At 33.5% G+C, this 21516-nt stretch overlaps 1 protein-coding gene across 1 annotated transcript; it reads left to right on the top strand.

The window, feature by feature from the left end:
* The first annotated feature begins 7602 nt into the window (after nt 1-7602).
* On the top strand, nt 7603-10960 carry LOC121225576 (uncharacterized). Its single transcript, XM_041109933.1, has 2 exons — nt 7603-8199; nt 10821-10960. Exons 1-2 carry the CDS (start codon nt 7631-7633, stop codon nt 10924-10926), a joined length of 675 nt encoding a protein of 224 aa, XP_040965867.1. The 5' UTR covers nt 7603-7630; the 3' UTR covers nt 10927-10960.
* Nucleotides 10961-21516: the final 10556 nt, after the last annotated feature.

The raw sequence follows: 21516 nt of genomic DNA, 5'->3' as shown, positions 1-21516 counted from the left end.
TTAAATGATCTTATAATTAATAAACGAATACTCAAAACTTAATTATGATTTATTTGAGCCCTAACTATATATGCCCAATTGGTCCCTTTGGTAGCTCGATATAACCCAAAATAATTTGCATGTTGAACTGATATTATGGAATGAATGAAAATGATAAGTGAGAGAAATAGGTCGCATGCATCACTATTTGCAATTAAATATATTTCCTCATAAATCCTAATACAGTAAAGTTGTCATGACTTTAACGGAACTAGAATTAAGTTGAGAAAATAATTTAATTAGGTAAATTAATTAATTAATATTTTGAGAAATAGGAAAATAGTTATTGGGTTGGTTAAATTATACGAGTTGGCTAGATAACATGTGGAATTGTACCCAATACCAGAAACAAGCCTAATAGGCCCATCTAGCATACAAGGGGCGACAAACCCTAGTCCCAATAAGCGTTGTCGCCGCCCCCTTAATATTCCCAAGTAGGGAATTGTAATTTGTTATTAAACTATTATTATTTAATTACCCATTATTCAAGTAAAACTCTTGTAACTTTTTCCTATAAATAGGAATTATAGGTTAAGCGAAAATGACACTAGTTATTCATATTTTGAGCGCCTTACTCTGTTAGAAAATAATGACAATTTACTTAAAGAATAGATTATATTTTCTTGAGAGCCCATATTTTGGGTTTCTCATTGAGCGAATTAATTTTCCCATTAAAAAATAATTAATTTTTTTATTCTATATGATCAGTTTGTGAAGTTAGAGCCCACATCTAAGTAAATCGGTGTCCAAGGATAGCGAAGAAGATTGTTTGGTAGAAGGCTAGGAAATGACCTACACTGCCTCGCTCAAAGTATAAGTATTAATTTGATCCAAGGTTTACACTATAAATACCATAAGGCTTGATATTTTATTTTTATTTTTAAATTTCATTTTGCAACAAACACTATTTTTTAAGCTGATTTTTCTAATAGAAATAGCTTTGAACTCCATGAATCTATGAACCAAAATCCAAACAGCTTTCTTCTCCGATATTTGACACTATTTTTTAGATTGATTTGGATCTAAGATATGTTCTTCTACTCGATGGATACTGATTCACCGTACTGATTGTCAAATCATCACTTGTAGCTTGCTAGTAAGATTTAAAAAAAAACAACTGAGTTACTTAAATAAAAACTTTTGAATAGATTAGTCACTTAGATAAAACATTTCAAATAGTTTAGTTGATAAAAAGCAGCGGATCAAGGATCGTATTCAAGTTGTTCAGCTTGAGAAAGAAAGATTTGGATTTGACCTAAAAAGAAAACACCAAATAAATTTAGGAAAACAACAAAAACAAGAATAACTAAAATAAGAAATTTAAGAACAAAGAGTGAATATTCAAAATAATAAACAAATAAACAAAAAAAAAAAGTGGAAGATGGATCGAATAAATTGATAAATATGATGGATAGATGGATAAGTGTCTAATTGAACCATTTGAGATATAAATCCCATCAAACTCAATTAACGACTTTAATCAACCCTCCAAGAAATAATCATTGGCAAATTAAAGGATGAAAAATGAATTCTCACGACTCCTTGAAGAAAATTGAGAATAAAATTACTTTTAAAAATCATAAGAAATAAATCTTACACAAAGAAGCTAACTCCCATTTTTGGAAAATTTTATTAATAAAAACAATTGTCTCTCTAAAAAGCAATGAAGAGGCCTTTATATAGTCTAGCTAAGTATATCCAAACAAATTTTCAAGTATAATGAAACTCTAATTAATCTAAAAAAGAAGTAGTTTTAAAATGAAACTTTCTTATTTGACTAAGAAACATTAAACTCTTAAACAACTTAAAATACTTAAAAAAATCCAAATTTAAAACAATAAAACATAATCAATACGATATTGGGATCATATATAATAAAAAATAAGCCTAAAAATCAAACCCAATATAATTTAAACCTAAACTAAAAGCTCGAAACTCGTAATTTCTGTAATAATTCTGTCTAGAAATTTTGCTCGTGCAGTCTTCACTAAAACGATCATAACTTGAGCTCCCGAACTTGAAATCAAGTGATTTAAAGTGTGTTTCGAAGTTAAGAGATAGATATTCAAATGCTATGAAGACATCTCAACCTCAAAATGCCTGGATCCTATCTAAAAGTTGCCGCAAGTTGAATGATTTTTCAAACTTGAAAATTAATAGCTTCGGTGAATGAAATTTAATAAATATCACCCCATTCGTGCATGTATCATTAGTAAGTTTGGATGTCATTTACCCAAATAACAAAAAGGGGAGGGGGCTTTAATTACAAGAAAGGAAAGCATAATTAATCTAAGAGATAAAGTTGAAGGAGTGAGAAAATTGAAGTATGGAGAGCAAACTTAAAGTTCTATAGTGGTGATTGGGAGGTTGTAGTAGATGGTTTGTGTAGGTTAGACTATGAGTGGTTTGATGGTGATGAATGTGGTCGGTTCTGTGTGGTGTTGAAGGGGTTGTTGAAATTTTTAGTGGGTGAGGGATAGAGGTGCTCATATGTTGGGTCAAGCCTAAACATGATATTAACATATTTTATGTTTGTTCAAGCCCATCCTGACTCGAAATACGAGCTTAAAAATTTGCCTAAACTCACCTATATTTGCAAAAGACTAACCCAAGGCCCATATTATTTTTTAATTTTTTTAAAAATATTTATATTATATTATTTTAATATTTAATAATTTTATACATATTTTATTTATTGAAAATTTTTATATAGTCATTTTGTAACAGCCCGTTTTCAGTGAAATCGAAACAGTGATTTTGGGACCAAAAATCTGAAGTCAAAAATTTCATTTTAATATTTTTTTATGGTCTATAGTATGATAATATGGTGGTATAAAAATTTCGTTAAGAAATTTTACCGTTTGTATGCTCAATTTGTGAAAAAGGACTAAATCGCGTAAAGTGCGAAAGTTGTGTTCTATAGCTAAAGGTGTTAAATAGCTATATAAATTTAAAGTGGAGGTCCTTATATGATAATTAGACCATTAAAGGTGATAGTGGATGAGCATGGCTTGATAATTGAGTAATTTTTAAAGTTAGGTAAGGGTAAAATGGTAATTAGGTAATAAAAGTTAAATTAAATAAAATAACACAAATTGACCATCCTTCTCTTTCATTTTCCACTGAAAATTTCAGCAGAAACACCATTTTTGAAGCTTCAAATTTTAGCCATTGTCTCCCTTGCATGTAAGTGATTTTGGTGTTCGTTTTTAATGATTTTTATGTTTTCGGAATCGTTGTTGCTTAACCTAGCTAACTAGGGGACCAATTTGCAAAATGATTGAAAGTATAGGGTTTTTCCATGAGAGCATTTTGGTTTTTCTTGAAGTTTAATGGAAGAAAATGAATTAAGTAAACAACTTTTGTTAAGTGTGTTTTGATGAAATTGTTAATTAGGGGTTAAATTGAGAAATATGAAAATTTTGTGATAAATGTGTGAATTTATGGAATATATGGGCTGATATGAGCATATATAATTTTTGGCTAGGCTTGGATGTAGTGAAATTTCATGAATTTCATTTTTTATGAGCCTAGGGACTAAATTGTAAAAAGGTCAAATGTTTAGGGGCAAAATGGCAATTTTTCATAACATGAAATTTGATTGAATTGAATTGAATAAATATTTAAGTAGTTAAATTTGATTATAGAGATCATGAAAAGCCACGTTTGGAATTAGATCGAGGCAAAGATAAAGTAGTGGATTGATCAGTCGATTGTCTCCGTGTAAATTTGAGGTAAGTTTGTATGTTTAATATGTATTAAATTATATGTGTTTAAATGCTTAATTGATATAATTGTGATGATACGACACCAGGAAAATTCTCGACGAGGTATCGACAATGCATGGATCCCAGTTCAACATTAGGAATAGATAGGATACAAATGACATGTCATTAAGGATTACTGTGTTTTAGGTGCTGGTCTCGTACGTCCTACCGGTGGCTGATTTTTTGGTATGTGTTGCAGTTACTTTACAGCTTGTGTGAGCAGCACCGTGTAGCTACGTCTTAACTGACAACTTGTGTAAGCAGACCCAGTGATGGCTCGAGAGTGAGCATTTATATGAGATATGAAATATGATATATGGAATAGAGGTGGTTTTAAATTGGCACTTAATGTGCGAGATACCCGAGTATCTGATAGTATTCAAAATGGTTCAACAGGCACAGATGATGATACGAGGTTATAAGAGTTGATACGAACCAGTACAGGTATTCGTGTGAAATATGAAAAGTAATTCATAGTTGATGTATTCATACATGACTAACATGATTGTGATTATGTGTTAGGCTTTGGGCCAATTGAAATTTACCTATGTTTTAATTATGCTTATCTAAACTGTGGATGAATGGTAAGTTGTATTTATTAGCCATACGAACTTACTAAGCTTAATTACTCACTCTGTTTTAATTTTCATGTTTTATAATGATTCGAAAGCTCGCTTGGTTTGGAAGTGTTCGAAGATCGTGTCGCACTATCAAACTCTCATTTTAGTATTTTGGACTTTGTATATTTTGGTTAAATGACATGTATATGTGTTTTGGCTAATGTGGCCTATATGTCTTGTTGTGTTTTGGCCATTTGAGATGGCTTGTAAGGTGGTCACATATTTTGATATGTATACATGTTCAAATGGCCCTTTGATATGTGGTGTATGGTTGCTTTATGAATGCCTTGCTTGTGCAATTGTGTGTGGCATTAATTGGTTGAAATAGAGATGATCATGTATGCTAAGTTTTAGGCATAATGTCTTATACATGTAATTGATCATTTAGGTAACCTTTGAAATATGTTTGGTATGTTTTAAAGTGGTCAAATGGATGTGTTTATAGATATCATGTTATGGTGTGAATGTACATGTTATAAACTTGATATTGGTTGGACTTGAGTGCCTATTTATACCATGGTTTTATGTATTTTGATGTGTATAGGTTGACACCAATTTGGGTGAAAAATATGGCTTGGAAAATGACCTATTTTTGTCCACACGGGCAGAGACATGGGCGTGTGTCTCAGCCGTGTGTGACACACAGCTAGGTGGCACGACCATGTTCCCCCTGTAATTTCCTTAGAAAGCAAGTCACTAGCTACACAGGGCCTAACACAAGGGCGTGTGGCACAAGTTAGTATACCTTCCAGTTTTCACACGGCCTAACACACGGCTTGGCACACGGGCGTGTGAGGCCATTTCGAAGGGTACACGGCTTGGCACACGGTCGTGTGGTCTGGTCGTGTAACCCAAGTTAGTGAGTTACACGGGGTCAGACATGAGCTGGGACACGACAATATGATCTTTTTCCGATTGCCCACACGGTCTGGCCACACGGGCGTGTGTCCCCTGCAAATTGAAAAATTTCAATATTTTTTTAAAAATTTCTTAAATACTCGGTTTAGTCCTAAGCCACTTTTAATGTCTATTTGGGGCCTCGAGGGCTCGTAATAAGGACTGTATGAATGTATTTGAATGGATTTTGATTTGAATGATAATTGATTATGAAATGTATGATTGTTTAAGTCATAAGTCCGGTACTGCTCTATAACCCTGTTCCGGCGTCGGATACGAGTTAGGGGTGTTACACATTTTAACATTATTTTAATGTGTACATTAGAGAAGTATTATATATTTAGCATATGTTTATTTTTTTAATGTGTTCTAAATTACATAATATAAAGTATTATAAACTTAAAAATGGGTTGGGTCAGGCCAAGCTTGAGCCTTGAATGTTCAAGCCCGAGCTCGACCCATATTATGGTGGTGTGGCAATAACTAGGGTTGAGGAAAGAAGAAAGAAAAGAAGAAGAAGAAATTAGAAAAATAAATTAATAAAAAGAAGAATAAATTAGAAGAATAAATTAATAACTTGTTAGTTTAAATTTAGAAGAAAAAAGGATTTTTGGAATACTTGCTTAATTAAAATAAGTTTTGGATCATTTATCAATGTTTTTTAAACTGAACAGATGGTTGAAACGATTAGATTATCGATTTTTTGATTTGATCAATTCAATCGGATCGATTAAAAAATATTAAAAATTAAAAAAAAGAAGAGAAAATCTAATTCAACTGGTCCTACCAGTTCCCAGGTCAAATGATTAAAAGCCCCTTTTCGGACCAATACCTCAAACGATTTGTGATCCTATCGATTAGTCCAATCCGATTAAAATAATGTTGTTATTTATTTTAAGGTTATTTTAATTATCTAAATTAAAAATAATTCCAAAAAAAATAACACGTGACACATTATAAGAGGACCACATGTCCTGACATTTTAGAATTTAACAATATTAGTCAAAACTGCATTACAGACGAAATCAAACTTTTAAGTACCAAAATAAATATTTTCAAAATAGAGGTACCATATTAGAATATTTGATCAAATTGAGGGGTCAAATATGGAATTATCTCTAATATAAATAAATATTGCAAAAGTTAAAAAATATCAGATTTCGTCTCTAGATGACCATCCTTTGTTCTTTTGTCATGGGTTGCGCGTCGGTGCTTGCAACCATGACAAACTGGTGCGATCCATCGCGTTCGAGGGAGGTCATTTAGCCCAACCAAACTGGCCCGGTGATTGGAGAGATTAAAAGCCCATCTCAAGAGCCTGATAGAAATGGGAAGTGTTCTAGAAGATATAATTATGGAATCTTAGAGTTCTATTTGTATATAGCTGGTTATGTAAGCTTAGAGTTCTAATTGTATTCAGCTTTTAATTATAGCTATTGATATACTGTGAGTCTCAACTATAAATAGAGACATTTTTGCTCATTGTACATCCATTAAGTTATTAATAAGAAATTTGAGAGTATTCACTCAAACTTTTCTCTCAAGTGTCCTTGCTTTTGTTCATCTTTCAAGGCTCGTTCTTACTTCGTTCTTCTGCTGTTCTTCGTGAAAATCTTAAGGGAATTCCATTGAATCCTTTATTGTTGCGAGTGAAGTTGACTTGGGCGTTTTTGCTGCTGAATCTTTTTTTTACAAGTTAGGCTGACTTAGGCGTTTGAAGCAGAGAAACTGCCTAAGGCCGCACGGATCGCGTGGGAAAACTCTAAGTCCGTGACAGTTGGTATCCGAGCTAAGGTTCGAAGCCACCGTTGAAAGATGTCAAAAGAAGTTGAGGGAATAGAGACCCGTGGGAGGGCTAGGAAAGCCAGTCGCTCAAGGGACATATTGTCAGCTTTAGAGGATCGCGTCGTCACTCTCGAGAGTTCAATGGGGGATATCAAGGAGAGGGTTGAAGATGTTGATGATAGGCTCCATGATGGACTGCAGTCTATGCAGGAGCAGCTTAAAGAGTATGTGACGGATAATATGAAACAGTTGACTGGTAGAGATGATGCCATTGAGGCTATGGTCGTGGCCTTGAAGGGAGAGATTGCGGAGCTCAAGGGTGAACTCACAATCTACAAGGTTGCCTTGGGCAATGGTGGGTTAGCGGCTGCCGCACCCAAGCCCAATATTGATGTTCCCAAGCCCAAAGAGTTTAAGGGAACAAGGTCCGCAAGAGATGTGGACAACTTTTTGTGGGGGATCGAGTAATACTTCTGTGCCAAAGGCATCACGGAGGATGTCACTAAGGTAACTACCGCTGCGATGTATTTATCTGACGTTGCTTTGTTGTGGTGGCGTCGTAGGTCCACTGATGTGAGACGTGGTGGGTCTGAAATCGAAACATGGGAGGAGTTTCGATGTGAGTTCAAAGCACAGTTTTACCCAGAGTATGCCGAGGATGAGGCTCGGGCTAGGTTGCGTCGGCTTGCGCAACAAGGCACTGTGAGGGAGTATGTACAGGAGTTTAGCGAGCTTATGCTCCAAATCTCAGATATGGGGGAGAAAGAGGCATTCTTTTCCTTTATGGACGGATTAAAACCGTGGGCGAAGCAAGAGTTGCAGCGCCGAGGAGTTCAAGAACTCACCAAGGCTATGTCAGTAGCAGAATCACTTGCTGAATTTGGTGGGAGGAAAGACAATTCCAATTCTTCTAAACCCAGATTAAAGGGTAATAGTGGGGGAGATAAAGAAAGGCCCACTAGGAACGGCGATGGTAAGAAACCTTGGGACAAGAGAAAGAGTGGGCCTATAAGGTGCTTCCACTGTGAGGGTCCACATATGATCAAGGACTGTCCAAAGAAGGCCGCTCTCAAGGCTATGGAAGCAAAGGGGGAGTCCGATGTGGAGGATAACAACCTTGGATCGATACTAGGGGGTGTCGAAGATAGAATGAGCCATGGTTTGATGTTTGTAGACATCATTGTGGCCGGCAGAAAATTGAATGCGCTCGTTGACACAGGCGCTTCTGATTTATTCATGTCTGAGGAGGCTGCTTGTAAATTGGGCCTCAAGATAGATAATGAAGAATAGGTATCCTATTCCTCTTATCGCAGATTTGTTCGATCAGCTTGGTAGTGCAAGATGGTTTACCAAGTTAGATTTGAGATCGGGGTATCATCAAGTTCGGATAGTCGAGGGGGACGAACCAAAGACAGCTTGTGTGACACGGTACGGTTCGTATGAGTTCCTTGTGATGCCTTTCGGACTCACGAATGCCCCAGCTACATTCTGCACCCTAATAAATAAGGTACTTCAACCCTTTCTTGATCATTTTGTGGTTGTTTACCTTGACGATATTGTGGTCTATAGCAAGTCGCTTGAAGAGCACGTAAGACACTTGAGGGAGGTGTTCCAAACTTTGAGGGAAAATGAGCTGTTCGTCAAGGAGGAGAAATGCTCATTTGCCCAACAAGAGGTGTCATTCTTAGGCCACATTGTGGGAGGCGGTAAGATCCGAATGGATAAAAATAAGATTCGAGCCATTTCAGAGTGGGAGCCTCCAACCAAGGTAACAGAGTTGGGATCTTTCCTTGGATTGGCAAATTACTATCGCCACTTCGTCGAAGGCTACTCCAAAATTACCACTCCCTTGACGGACATGTTGAAGAAGGGGAAGGTATGGGATTGGAATCCAGAATGTAAGAAGGCCTTCAACCAATTAAAGCAAGAAATGACGAGGGAGCCTGTACTTGTCTTGCCGAATTTTACGAAGCCTTACGAGGTACGTACAGATGCATCAGATTATGCTATTGGGGGAGTACTGATGCAAGAAGGACACCCAATTGCTTTCGAGAGTCGAAAACTTAACGAGACGGAACGTAGATATACGGTCCAAGAGAAAGAGATGACTGCGGTAGTACACTGCTTGCGCACATGGAGACATTATTTATTGGGTTCCAGGTTCGTGGTCCTTACCGACAATGTTGCCAATAGTTACTTTCTAACCCAGAAAAAGTTGTCTCCCAAGCAGGCTCGTTGGCAGGTTTTACTAGCAGAGTTTGAATTCACAATGGAATATAAACCAGGAGGTGCCAACAATGTTGCTGATGCACTTAGTCGAAAGATGGAATTCGCAGCAATCAGTCAACCTGATGGCTCTTTGTTGGAACGCATTCGAGAGGGATTGTCCCATGATCCTACGGCCAAAAATTTGATTGAGCTTGCCAAGGAGGGAAAAACAAGAAGATTTTGGCTTGATGGGGAGCTAGTATACACTCATGGACACCGCCTCTATGTGCCCCATTATGGGAAACTCCGTAAGGAAGCCATGAAGGAATGTCATGACTCGAAATGGGCAGGCCATCCAGGGATGCATCGCACTTTGGCCCTTTTGGAGGATCGCTATTATTGGACTCACATGGGTGCTGATGTAGAAACCTATGTGAAAACTTGTCTAGTGTGCCAACAAGACAAGGTTGAGTTAAAGACTCCAGCCGGCTTGCTTCAACCCCTGCCAGTCCCAGAAAGGCCATGGGAGAGTTTATCCATGGATTTTATTATTGGTTTGCCTAAGTCTGACGGGTTTGCTAGTATTCTTGTTGTGGTGGACAGGTTTTCAAAGTATGCGACTTTTATTCCGGCGACCAAAGAGTGCCCTGCTGAGGAAGCAGCTCGGTTATTCCTTAGACACGTGGTGAAATATTGGGGAGTGCCACTATCTATTATCAGCGATCGAGATGGTCGATTTACTGGTCGGTTCTGGACGGAGTTGTTCAAGTCAATGGGCTCATATTTGAACTTCTCCACGAGCATGCATCCACAAATCGATGGGCAAACTGAACGAGTAAATGCACTGTTGGAGACGTATCTTCGGCACTATGTGAGTGCCACACAAAGGGATTGGCCAAAATTGCTGGATGTGGCCCAATTTTCATATAACTTGCAGTGAAGTGGGGCCACGAATCAAAGTCCATTTGAAATAGTGACGGGTCAACAGCCACTCACACCCAACGCTGTTGTGACCCATTACAAGGGACCAAATTCGGCAGCCTATAGATTCGCAAAAGATTGGCAAGAGAAGAATGACTTGGCTAGAGCTTGTTTACACAAGGCAAGTAAGCGTAGCAAGAAGTGGGCCGATCAGAACCGAAGGGATGTACAATTTCAAGTGGGTGACTCAGTCCTTGCTAAACTACACTTGATTTTACGATATACTGGTTTGCACAAGGGTCTTGTGCGAAGGTATGAAGGGCCGTTTAAAGTTGTGAAGAGAGTGGGCAATGTGGCCTACAAGCTGGAGTTGCCACCAAAACTTAAAGTACACCCAGTCTTCCATGTAAGCATGCTTAAGCCGTTTCATGAGGATCAAGAAGATCCGAATCGAGGCAAGTCCGAACGAGCACCGATGGGGGTAAAAGTCTCGTATGATCGTGAAGTAGATAACATTGAGGCATATCGGGTAATTAGACGAAAGTACCACCGACCACAGCATGAGTACTTAGTTTGATGGAAGGGACTTCCTGATAGCGAAGCAAGTTGGGAACCTGCTGAGGCATTGTGGCAGTTCCAAGGGAAGATTGACCAGTTTCATAAGGAGGATGCGACGAGGGCGTCGCTAGAACAAGTGGGGGAGAATGTCATGGGTTGCGCGTCGGTGCTCGCAACCATGACAAACTGGTGCGATCCATCGCGTTCGAGGGAGGTCATTTAGCCCAACCAAACTGGCCCGGTGATTGGAGAGATTAAAAGCCCATCTCAAGAGCCTGATAGAAATGGGAAATGTTCTAGAAGATATAATTATGGAATCTTAGAGTTCTATTTGTATATAGCTGGTTATGTAAGCTTAGAGTTCTAATTGTATTCAGCTTTTAATTATAGCTATTGATATACTGTGAGTCTCAACTATAAATAGAGACCTTTTTGCTCATTGTACATTCATTAAGTTATTAATAAGAAATTTGAGAGTATTCACTCAAACTTTTCTCTCAAGTGTCCTTGCTTTTGTTCATCTTTCAAGGCTCGTTCTTACTTCGTTCTTCTGCTGTTCTTCGTGAAAATCTTAAGGGAATTCCATTGAATCCTTTATTGTTGCGAGTGAAGTTGACTTGGGCGTTTTTGCTGCTGAATCTTTTTTTTACAAGTTAGGCTGACTTAGGCGTTTGAAGCAGAGAAACTGCCTAAGGCCGCACGGATCGCGTGGGAAAACTCTAAGTCCGTGACACTTTACGTACTCAACTTGCACACGCCAATACGGTGCGTGTGAAAAATCGATGGCTGACATGGCATGTCTAAGTCGACACTTTCGGCAAAAATGTTGATTCCTAGACTTAAATAATTAAATATACATATTTACCCTTAGCAAATTAAATATATGATATATTTTCTCAATTTTTTTCAAATATATGATATTTTATGAAGTAATTTGAAAAGGGTATTTTTGTAAAAAAACTCTCCCAATAGCAATAATCAGAAAACAATGTGTTTCCCCAAATTTCCACTGTACCAATTAGTCAAAAGTTTTATAACTTTAACTTTTAGATAAGTAACCTTAAATTATGCAGAGAGCTTATTTATTTATTTATTTAAAAAGCGAATAAATTAATCTTTATATATTAAATTAATTTACTATACTTAGAACATTGAATTCAACACTAAAAAGTTCACATTCAATGATCAATGTAAATAAGATTAATTTCCTCTAAATAATTCACCAAAATATAAGATTTTTCCTTCATCTTAGTAGTATCAAATACAAAGAATTTCTGAAAATTCGATGAGCAAAATGAAATTAATGGGTAGAATGATCACTTCGTAATAAAACGATAACGTAAATGACTAAAACGCAACCTGGAACAAATAAAAGTGACTATTTTTATAGTTTACTCAAAAATATATTTTTCTAATCAATTTTCCACTTCATTTTTACAAAAAACAAAATATAGAAAATGCAAAGTTCATTTTGCCCATTTAATTTAGAGTTAAATTTCATTAGATATCCCCAAATTATGATTTTTATTTTAAATTGATCTTGAAACTTTAAAACGTTTTAGTTATACCTCTAAATTATCAGTGTTATATCAATCAGATCTTTTCATTATTAAAATTGTTTATTTAATAATTAAATAACATGTAAAATCTTATGTTACACAATTTTAAAAAAATAAAGAAAAGCAAAAAGTTGCCACATAACTTTTAAAATTAAAATCTAAAAATAAAGTTAAACCGAAAGAGAGAATAATAATTTTTATAAAAGCTTTGAAGACCTTAAAAAGAAGATTTTTACAGTATTCATTTTTCATTTTAAATTCAGTCATATATGATTTGATACTTCATTTAACGATTAAATTAATAATTTTAATAACGAAATAACCTTATTAGCATAACACCGATAATTTAAATATATAATTAGAATATTTTAAAGTTTGAGAACTAATTTAAAATTAATATCATAGTCTAGGAATGTTTAGTGTGATTAACTCAGTATAGAGACGGTTATGATACTTTTATCTGGGCCTTGTTATCTGGGCCGAATTAATGTCAATGCCCAATAGTTAATAATAAGACCCAATAAGCTTGGATTGCCCTGGAAGTTGGCAGTTCAATATATTAATAAATTTACCAAAAAACCTAATAATAAGACAAACACAATATATTAATAAAATTATATTATTAATTTGACTTAATGAAAAATAAAATTACTTTAGTTTTTTCCCTTACTTCTTTCTTTTAAAAACTTTTTTCTATTCTAATTATTTGTTTTTATTTTTATAAATATATAAATAATCATTACTTAATTTCACTTATATATATTTGAACATTAATCTCATTTTAGGTTTTTATCATATCTATTCTTTTTGAGACAATGACTAGAACTATTCATAGTCCCTCCCCAACCTTTAAATAGGAGGATAATGCGCTTCAGTGTACTCGAACCCACGTCCTCCTGTACTGACAATAATACTGATACCAATTAAGTTAAGACTCAATCGAAATTTCACTCATAGTAGGTGTGGTGTCTGCTAATATACCAAAAAAAATTGGCAAAGACATTTTGGCTTTGGGAATATTTAAGAAAATAAAATTGGTTTTTTAAAAAAAAAACTCATAAAATGTATATTTTGTATTTGATGATTAAAATAATAATAAAATTACCCATATTTTTAGAATTAAAGTTAAATAAAATAATTCTATCAATTAAATAGTAACTCAAATAAATTTTAAAAAAATATAATTACAATCAATCATATAATAAATTAAAATATATCTAAACTCCTGCATAAAACTCAAAGTTGTCGCTACTTCTTTCTTGGTAAGCCAAACCTTGTTAATCAAATCAAAATTTTTTGAACAATCTCATTATGGATTCTAATTATATTTGTTCTTTTTTACATAATTGAACTCACGTCCTTCTGTATTCGTAATAATACACATACTAATTAAACTAAGAATCAATCGAACAAATTAATTTTTATGTTAAATATTTACTTATGTTGATGCCTACTTGATTCCTTTATTTCACTCTCTATTATTAGAGATAATAAAAGAAGATAAGGAGTTTATATATATATATGGTGATATGCCAAAACCAAATTTTTATTTTATTTTATCAAAACAAAAAGGCTGACATGAATGAAAGATATGATGCTCTTTGTATGGAATATGTTTTGCCCATAACAAAGCCATCTATTATTAGAGATAATAAATGAAGATAAGGGTGTTTAGAATATATATATATAGAGGTCATGCCAAAACCAAATGTTTGTTTTATTTTAGCAGCACAAAAAGGCTGACATGAATGAAAGGAATGATGCTCTTTGTATGGGATGATGTTGGTCTATAGCAAAGCTATCATTTTCATTCTTTCACTTTCCAAAATTGCCTAAAATGGGGAAATCCTAGCATCACCTCTTAGCTTTACCAATAATTTTAATGATTTACCAAAATTTTTAAGCCTATAGAAAAAGTCTTAAAATTGCCAAACAATAACTTTACTTTATATCACAATTATCAAAATTTCTAACAATTTATCATAATTTCAATAGATTTACTGATATCTCTAAGATTTTACCAATATTTCTAATGATTTATAAGAACTTTTAAACCTATACCAAAATATCTAACGATTTACCAAAAATTCTAGAAATTTACCAATATTTCTAACCTATACAAAAAATCTTCAAAATGACCACAATTACTATACCTTTTCCTATATTTTTAAGTTTTTACCAAAATTTAAATCTAAGATATTACCCATATTTATATGAATTTATCAAAATATCTAATACCTTACAAATATTTTATAATAATGATTTACTAATATTTTTATTGGTTTATAAAAAATTCTAATATTTTACCAAATACCTGTTATGAGATATCCAATTGTCAACCTGAAATTCGAATATAACCCAGACTACCGACCTGCGACCCGATATTAGACCCCACCAGGTGGAGTCGTTAAGGGGCCCGCGGGGAGAGTTTGCGAGGTGAAATCGTGAGCTCAAATCGCACATCCCTAGGTGTTCACAAGCATAGGGTACGAAGCCAAACGAATGAATCAGCGAGCACCTAGACTGACGAACACATGTTAAGTTTAGGGTAACATACATGTCATACATACATGGAGCCTACTTATAACGTCAATTCCATAAACATTAACCATATCATATAAAGAATCAATTCCATGAACATTAACCATATCATACAAATAACCCGATTCTCCCCATTAGGAGTACACACACCAAAAACATTCAAGAATACCCAAAGAGAACCCTTCAAAACCTGTTTGGTAATCGGCTGCCTACAAGCTTCTCCTAAGCTTTTTTCCTAGAAAATCCCATAGTAGAATTTCGGCTAACATGGTAGGGTCCTTTTCTCTTGTTTTTATGTTTGTCGCTTCATCATTACAAATTTTCCCATGCACATGCTAAGCTCCAATCAAAAAATAAATCGGTAATTATATCATGATGGTAAAAAATAGTGAAAATGTATTTCTTCTAACTTAATTATTCAAATGAATGAGAATATTTTTTATTGATACAAGGTTTGGAGATAGCAGTTGGGTGTGGTTCACATTGATTTGTCGAGAGGCATTAGAAGATATTGAAATGATGATAGGGCATGGTTCACACTATGTGCTGAGAGCTACTAGAGGACGTTGACTGGTTCGAAGGTTTGTAGAGTTATGGTGGAACTCAAGTGGAGCTGTAGTTTGGACGAACTTACCTCCTATCGGAGATCAGGTAACTTATATAGAGGAAGGGCTTAGTGCAGGCCCTTTTCGTACTAGTGATCTATCTTGCATTCGTAGGGTCATGGGGAGACTAGGGATGGCAGCGATAGGATATTTGCAAATTATCCGAATTTGAATTCAAATTTAATATCATTATTTGTTGAATATATGACTCTGTATTCATTATTTAGATAAAAAAATTCAGATTTGAATATTTGGTAATCTCTAATGTGTTGATATCAATTGTGCCTCATTATTTTCATGAATCATTTTTTAGATAGAAGAAAATTATGTAAATACTTACTCAAAATCTTGTTTATCAGATTCCATTGTGGAAGACTAGGGATGACAGCGATAGGATATTTGCAAATTATCCGAATTTGAATTCAAATTTAATATCATTATTTGTTGAATATATGACTCTGCATTCGTTATTCAGATAAAAAATTCAAATTTGAACATTTGGCAATCTCTAATGTGTTGATATCAATGGTGCCTCATTATTTCCATGAATCATTTTTTCAGATAGAAGAAAATCATGTAAACACTTACTCAAAATCTTGCTTATCAGATTCCATTGTGGAAGACATTGTTTTTCTGAAGAATTTGCCATGATATATATGATCCATACATAATTTCATGAAAAATGGATATAAATTTTTTATTGCTACTTAGTATTAGTGCATACCTCAAATGAATTGGCTTATTCGGAAAAAAAACCTTTTTCTTTGGAAGATCTATCTCGTGTCTAGTACTGCATGGTTCCACTTTGCAAGAACACTGAATCATTCTCTTGAAGCTATCTTTTTCGTCATAAATGATCTGCTTTCCCTGAAATGATCTAGTTCAATAGGAAAATCTTAATTCATTGGGCCTTTCGATACAATCAAATAGAAAGCCCCAAGGGCGTCATTGTTGGAAATAAAACATTTTGAAAATGGTTTTCTTGTACAATAAAAAATTAAAATTTTAAAAATCGAGCTGGTTTGTTATATTTATAGTAATAAACCCTTTATTGAAATCGCACATGCATTTTTGGCTAGACAGGTCCTTGTCGTCTCTGACTTTCAACCGAACGACCTTCTCCGCTATTCTGGTACCACAAGCTGCTTTGAGTGTGGGCTTGAACGAATTCGAATAAAATATAGAACCATAAATTATTTACTTTACTTTCAGTAGGAAATTAAATATCTTTTTAATAGAACCTAGTAAAATTGAATTCTCACTATTTGGTGTCATCTATATAGAGAGAAGAAGTGGAACCCTTATTAAATTGTAGAAGTCTATTTCAATAGAAAAACTAAATCCTAGTCTAACTAGGATTAGGAGGGCGACAACCCTAATTAAATAAATTAGGGTTTGTCATCTCATGTATATAATATATTTATATTAATATATTTTGATTTATAAATCTATATTTCTATATTATTTATTTTATTATTCTTATAATATTATTATATATTATTATTTATATTTAGTATATTTAGAATTTTTTATTATTTAATTTAAGTTAAAGTTAAATAGAAAAATTAATAATTTAATTTAAGTATAATTAAAATAAATTATTAATTTAATAATTTAGATTTTCATTTTTTATTATAATTTCGATTTTATTATTTTCTTTTCATTCATCATTAAATTCTATTTATTTCATTCAAGTTACATTATAGATTACAAAAGTTTGACTGACCCCCTCTAATTTTTTTTTATTTTAATTTGACAACTTATACTTCTATATTATTGAATGTGTTTCAAAATCTGAAAAATTCGTGGGAGAGGTCATTTTTGGATCCATAATGGATAATCATAAGAGGCTTTTGGGCCTCTCCCGTATCAGATCCAATTATAAATATTTCTTAGACTTTTAACTAAATATTTTATAATTCAATCAAACCCAATACTTTTTTTTAGTTCCTAAAATAAACATCATAAATTAATTTAAAAAATAACTTAATTTCTCAATTAAATAATTTTTTCAACTTAATTCTAATTTGTTAAAATAATGACATCTTTATCATAAAAAATCTATGAGAAAATATATTTAATATTTCTACATTTAACAGAGTTAGATTCACTATGACCAATTAATTTATTTCCATTTTCGAACTTCAATTAATTAATTAATTAAGTAATAATTCGAAAAACTATAAATTAATTTTCAGGTCATTTCCATTTAGAGAAAACCACATTCATTTCCAAATGTTTCTCATTTCTCTAACTTTATCATTTCTATCCATTTTTGTTTATTTGATTCATCATACAATTCATTTCTGGTTTCAATGAGCTAGCAGATGTTGGAATATTTTCAAATATTTATAGTATCCCAATAACTATAAATGAATGGGTGTAATTAATCAAAAGATAAGACTTTTGGTCATTGGTCAAAAGTTATATCATTTGATTTTTTAAAAAAGAATTATAACTATTCAAAAAATATTATTTGAATAGTTACAAAATTAAATGAATAATTATTATTATTTATTTATTCATAAAGACACCTATTGAAAGATGTCTCTATGAAGAGACATGAAAATTCCTATAAATAGGAATGGGATTTCATTTGGAAATCATATCAACAAATTCTAATATTATTTCTTCTCTTCCTTCATTTTCTAATATTATTAGATTATTCTATAAAGTATTGCTGCAGAAATCCTTTGTAGAAATTGAGTTTTTGTTATACATTACTCAGTGCATAGTGGACTATTCTCGTCAGTGCAAAACGCAAATAGTCATTGGCTTCATTGTATCCTCGAGGTTAATTTGCTTGGAACTCGTTTGCACACTGAAGATAAGTGGGGGCGAATATAACCTTAAAGATAGTGGCTTGATACACGCCTTGGAGCCTGTCCTATTTCTTCTTTTCCTTTTCGAGTTCCGATCGTGTGTTCGAGTTTTTTCCTTACCGGAGTTTTGTACTAACAATTTTAAGGTTATATTTCATGATGACTACCACAACACATGAAAGTGGAACACTAAGGGAGTTGGCTTCCAACTTTGTTAAACTTGATCGTTTTGATGGTGGCAATTTTCGACGATGGTAGAAAAAAATGCACTTTTTGTTATCAACTTTGAAGATTGCTTATGTTTTGGATACTCCAAGACCTGAAGAGAATGAAAATGAATCTATTGCTGCAACCCGAGAAAGACAAAAATGGGACAATGCTGATTACATGTGCATGGGCCACATATTGAATGGTTTATCTGATGGTTTGTTCGACACCTACCAAAACGACGTCACCGCTAAAGAATTATGGGACAAATTGGAGGCAAGATACATAACCGAAGATGTTACAAGTAAGAAATTTCTTGTCAGTCGTTTCAATAATTATCAAATGGTTGATGGTCGTTCTGTTATGGAACAATTTCGCGATATTGAAAAGATGCTGAATCAATTTAAGCAATATGATATGAAAATGGATGAAATGATTGTGGTATCCTCCATAATAGACAAACTTCCTCCATCTTGGAAAGACTTTAAAAGAAGTCTAAAACATAAGAAAGAGGAAATATCTCTTGAGGCTTTGGCAAATCATCTTCGTATTGAAGAAGAGTATCGAAAACAAGATCAGAACCTAAATTCTGAAAATGCCAAAGTACATGTTACGGAGGAAGTACAAACTACTAAACCATTCAAGAGAAAGTTCAATCAGACTGATAGAGCACCTAAGTTCAAAAAGAAACAAAAGGGCTCATGCTATCATTGTGGAAAGCCGGGACATTTCAAGAATGAATGTCGATTTTTAAAGAAGAAATCATTTTCTAAGGCTGATAATAACGAAAAGTTCGTTGCAATGATATCTGAAATTAATATGGCACAAGATGATAATACATGGTGGATTGATGCCGGAGCAACCAAACATGTGTGCAAAGACAAAAGCATGTTCACAAAGTTCACACAATGTGAAAATGACAATGTCTTGTACATGGGAAATTCTTCCACCGCAACAATTAAAGGCAAAGGGTCTGTTGAACTACAATTCACTTCTGGAAAGGTTTTAACCTTAAATGATGTATATTATGTACCAGAAGTTAGGAAAAATTTAGTGTCTGGAAGTCTGTTGAATAAGTTTGGTTTCAAACTTGTTTTTGAGGCAGATAAGTTTATTTTGTCTAAGGGAGGAATTTTTGTGGGAAAAGGGTATATGTATGAAAGCATGTTCAAACTTAATATTATTAATAAGAATAAAAATACTATTTCTGCTTATATGGTTGAATCATTTTGTTTGTGGCATTATAGATTAGGTCATTTGAATTATAGAAAATTGAATGACATGTATAAATTAGATTTAATTCCTGTTTTTAATAATAATATTGAAAAATGCAATACCTGTATGTTGACTAAAATTACAAGAAATCCTTTCCCTAAGGTTAAAAGGAAAACAAAATTGCTTGATTTGATACATAGTGATTTATGTGACTTGCATAATACTCCTACATTAGGTGGAAAGAAATATTTTGTTACTTTTATTGATGATTGTTCTAGATATTGTTATGTATATTTATTGCATTCAAAAGATGAAGCGCTTGATAAATTTAAAGTTTATAAATCTGAAGTTGAACTTCAGTGTGAATCATTTATCAAGTGCTTAAGATCGGATAGAGGTGGAGAATACTATAATCCAAGTTATTTTGAACTCACTGGAATTGTCCATCAAGTTTCAGCCCCTTACACACCACAACAAAATGGTGTAGCTGAAAGGAAAAATAGAGTCTTGATTGAAATGGTAAATTCAATGTTATCATATTCAGGTCTTGGACAGGGTTTTTGGGGAGAAGCTGTTCTAACAGCTTGTCATATATTGAATAGAGTTCCTAATAAAAATAACCCCCTATGAACAATGGAAGAAAAGGAAACCAAACCTTAATTATTTAAAGGTTTGGGGTTGTAGAGCTATTGTAAAAGTTCCAACACCTAAACGTAAAAAGTTAGGTGAAAGAGGAATTGAATGCATATTTATAGGTTATGCACATAATAGCAAGGCATATAGGTTCATAGTAATTGAACCAAATGATTCAATTTCAATTAATACGGTTATTGAATCAAAAGATGCTATTTTTGATGAAAATAGATTTAATTCTATATCAAGACAATTACAACCACAACAATTGATTCATTCTTCAAATGAGAATGAGATTCCATTGAAACAAATTGATAATAATGATGAATCTTGTCAAGAATTAAGAAGAAGTAAGAGGATTAAAAAGGTCAAAGATTTTGGACCAGATTTCATTATGTTTCTTGTAGAAGGAAAAGGTGAAAGTATATGCAATAAGATACCTTATTGTTATAATACCGAATCTGGTCCTATTACATTTGAAGAAGCAGTGAAATCTCAAGACTCTGCTTTTTGGAAAGAAGCAATAAATGATGAAATGGATTCAATAATGGGAAATCAAACTTGGATCTTAGTTGATCTTCCACCAGGTTCCAAACCAATAGGTTGTAAATGGATCTTCAAAAAGAAAATGAAGGTCGATGGAACCATTGATAAATTTAAAGCAAGGTTGGTAGCAAAAGGTTTTACACAAAGACAAGGTATTAATTACTTTGATACCTATGCTCCAGTAGCAAGAATTGCTACAATTAGACTATTAATATCACTTACCTCTCTATATAATTTGGTTGTTCACCAAATGGATGTTAAAACTGCATTTTTAAATGGTGAATTGGAAGAGGAAGTGTACATGGAGCAACCGGAAGGATTTGTTGTTCCAGGACAAGAGCATAAGGTATATAAGCTTGTTAAATCTTTATATGGGCTTAAACAAGCACCAAAACAATGGCACCAAAAGTTTGACAAGGTTGTTTTAGCTAATGGCTATAAAATAAATGAATCCGATAAGTGCATATATAGTAAATTTGATAATGGAAAGGGTGTTATAATTTGCTTATATGTAGATGACATGCTCATTTTTGGCACGGATTTGGAACAAATAGAAAACACAAAGAAATTCTTGTCAAACAACTTTGCTATGA

This window comes from Gossypium hirsutum, chromosome D13, assembly GCF_007990345.1.
Source record: "Gossypium hirsutum isolate 1008001.06 chromosome D13, Gossypium_hirsutum_v2.1, whole genome shotgun sequence".
Classification (NCBI taxonomy): Eukaryota; Viridiplantae; Streptophyta; class Magnoliopsida; order Malvales; family Malvaceae; genus Gossypium; species Gossypium hirsutum.
Note: the sequence above shows the minus strand (reverse complement) of the source record. Positions and strands in the feature narration are given on the sequence as shown.

Excerpts from the sequence above, each read along its gene's own strand:
- LOC121225576 (XM_041109933.1), top strand. The coding sequence starts at position 7,631 with ATGTATTTATCTGACGTTGCTTTGTTGTGGTGGCGTCGTAGGTCCACT. Across the intron at positions 8,200-10,820 it reads AAGGCTATGGAAGCAAAGGG|GGACTTCCTGATAGCGAAGC; the intron begins GGAGTCCGATGT and ends GTTTGATGGAAG.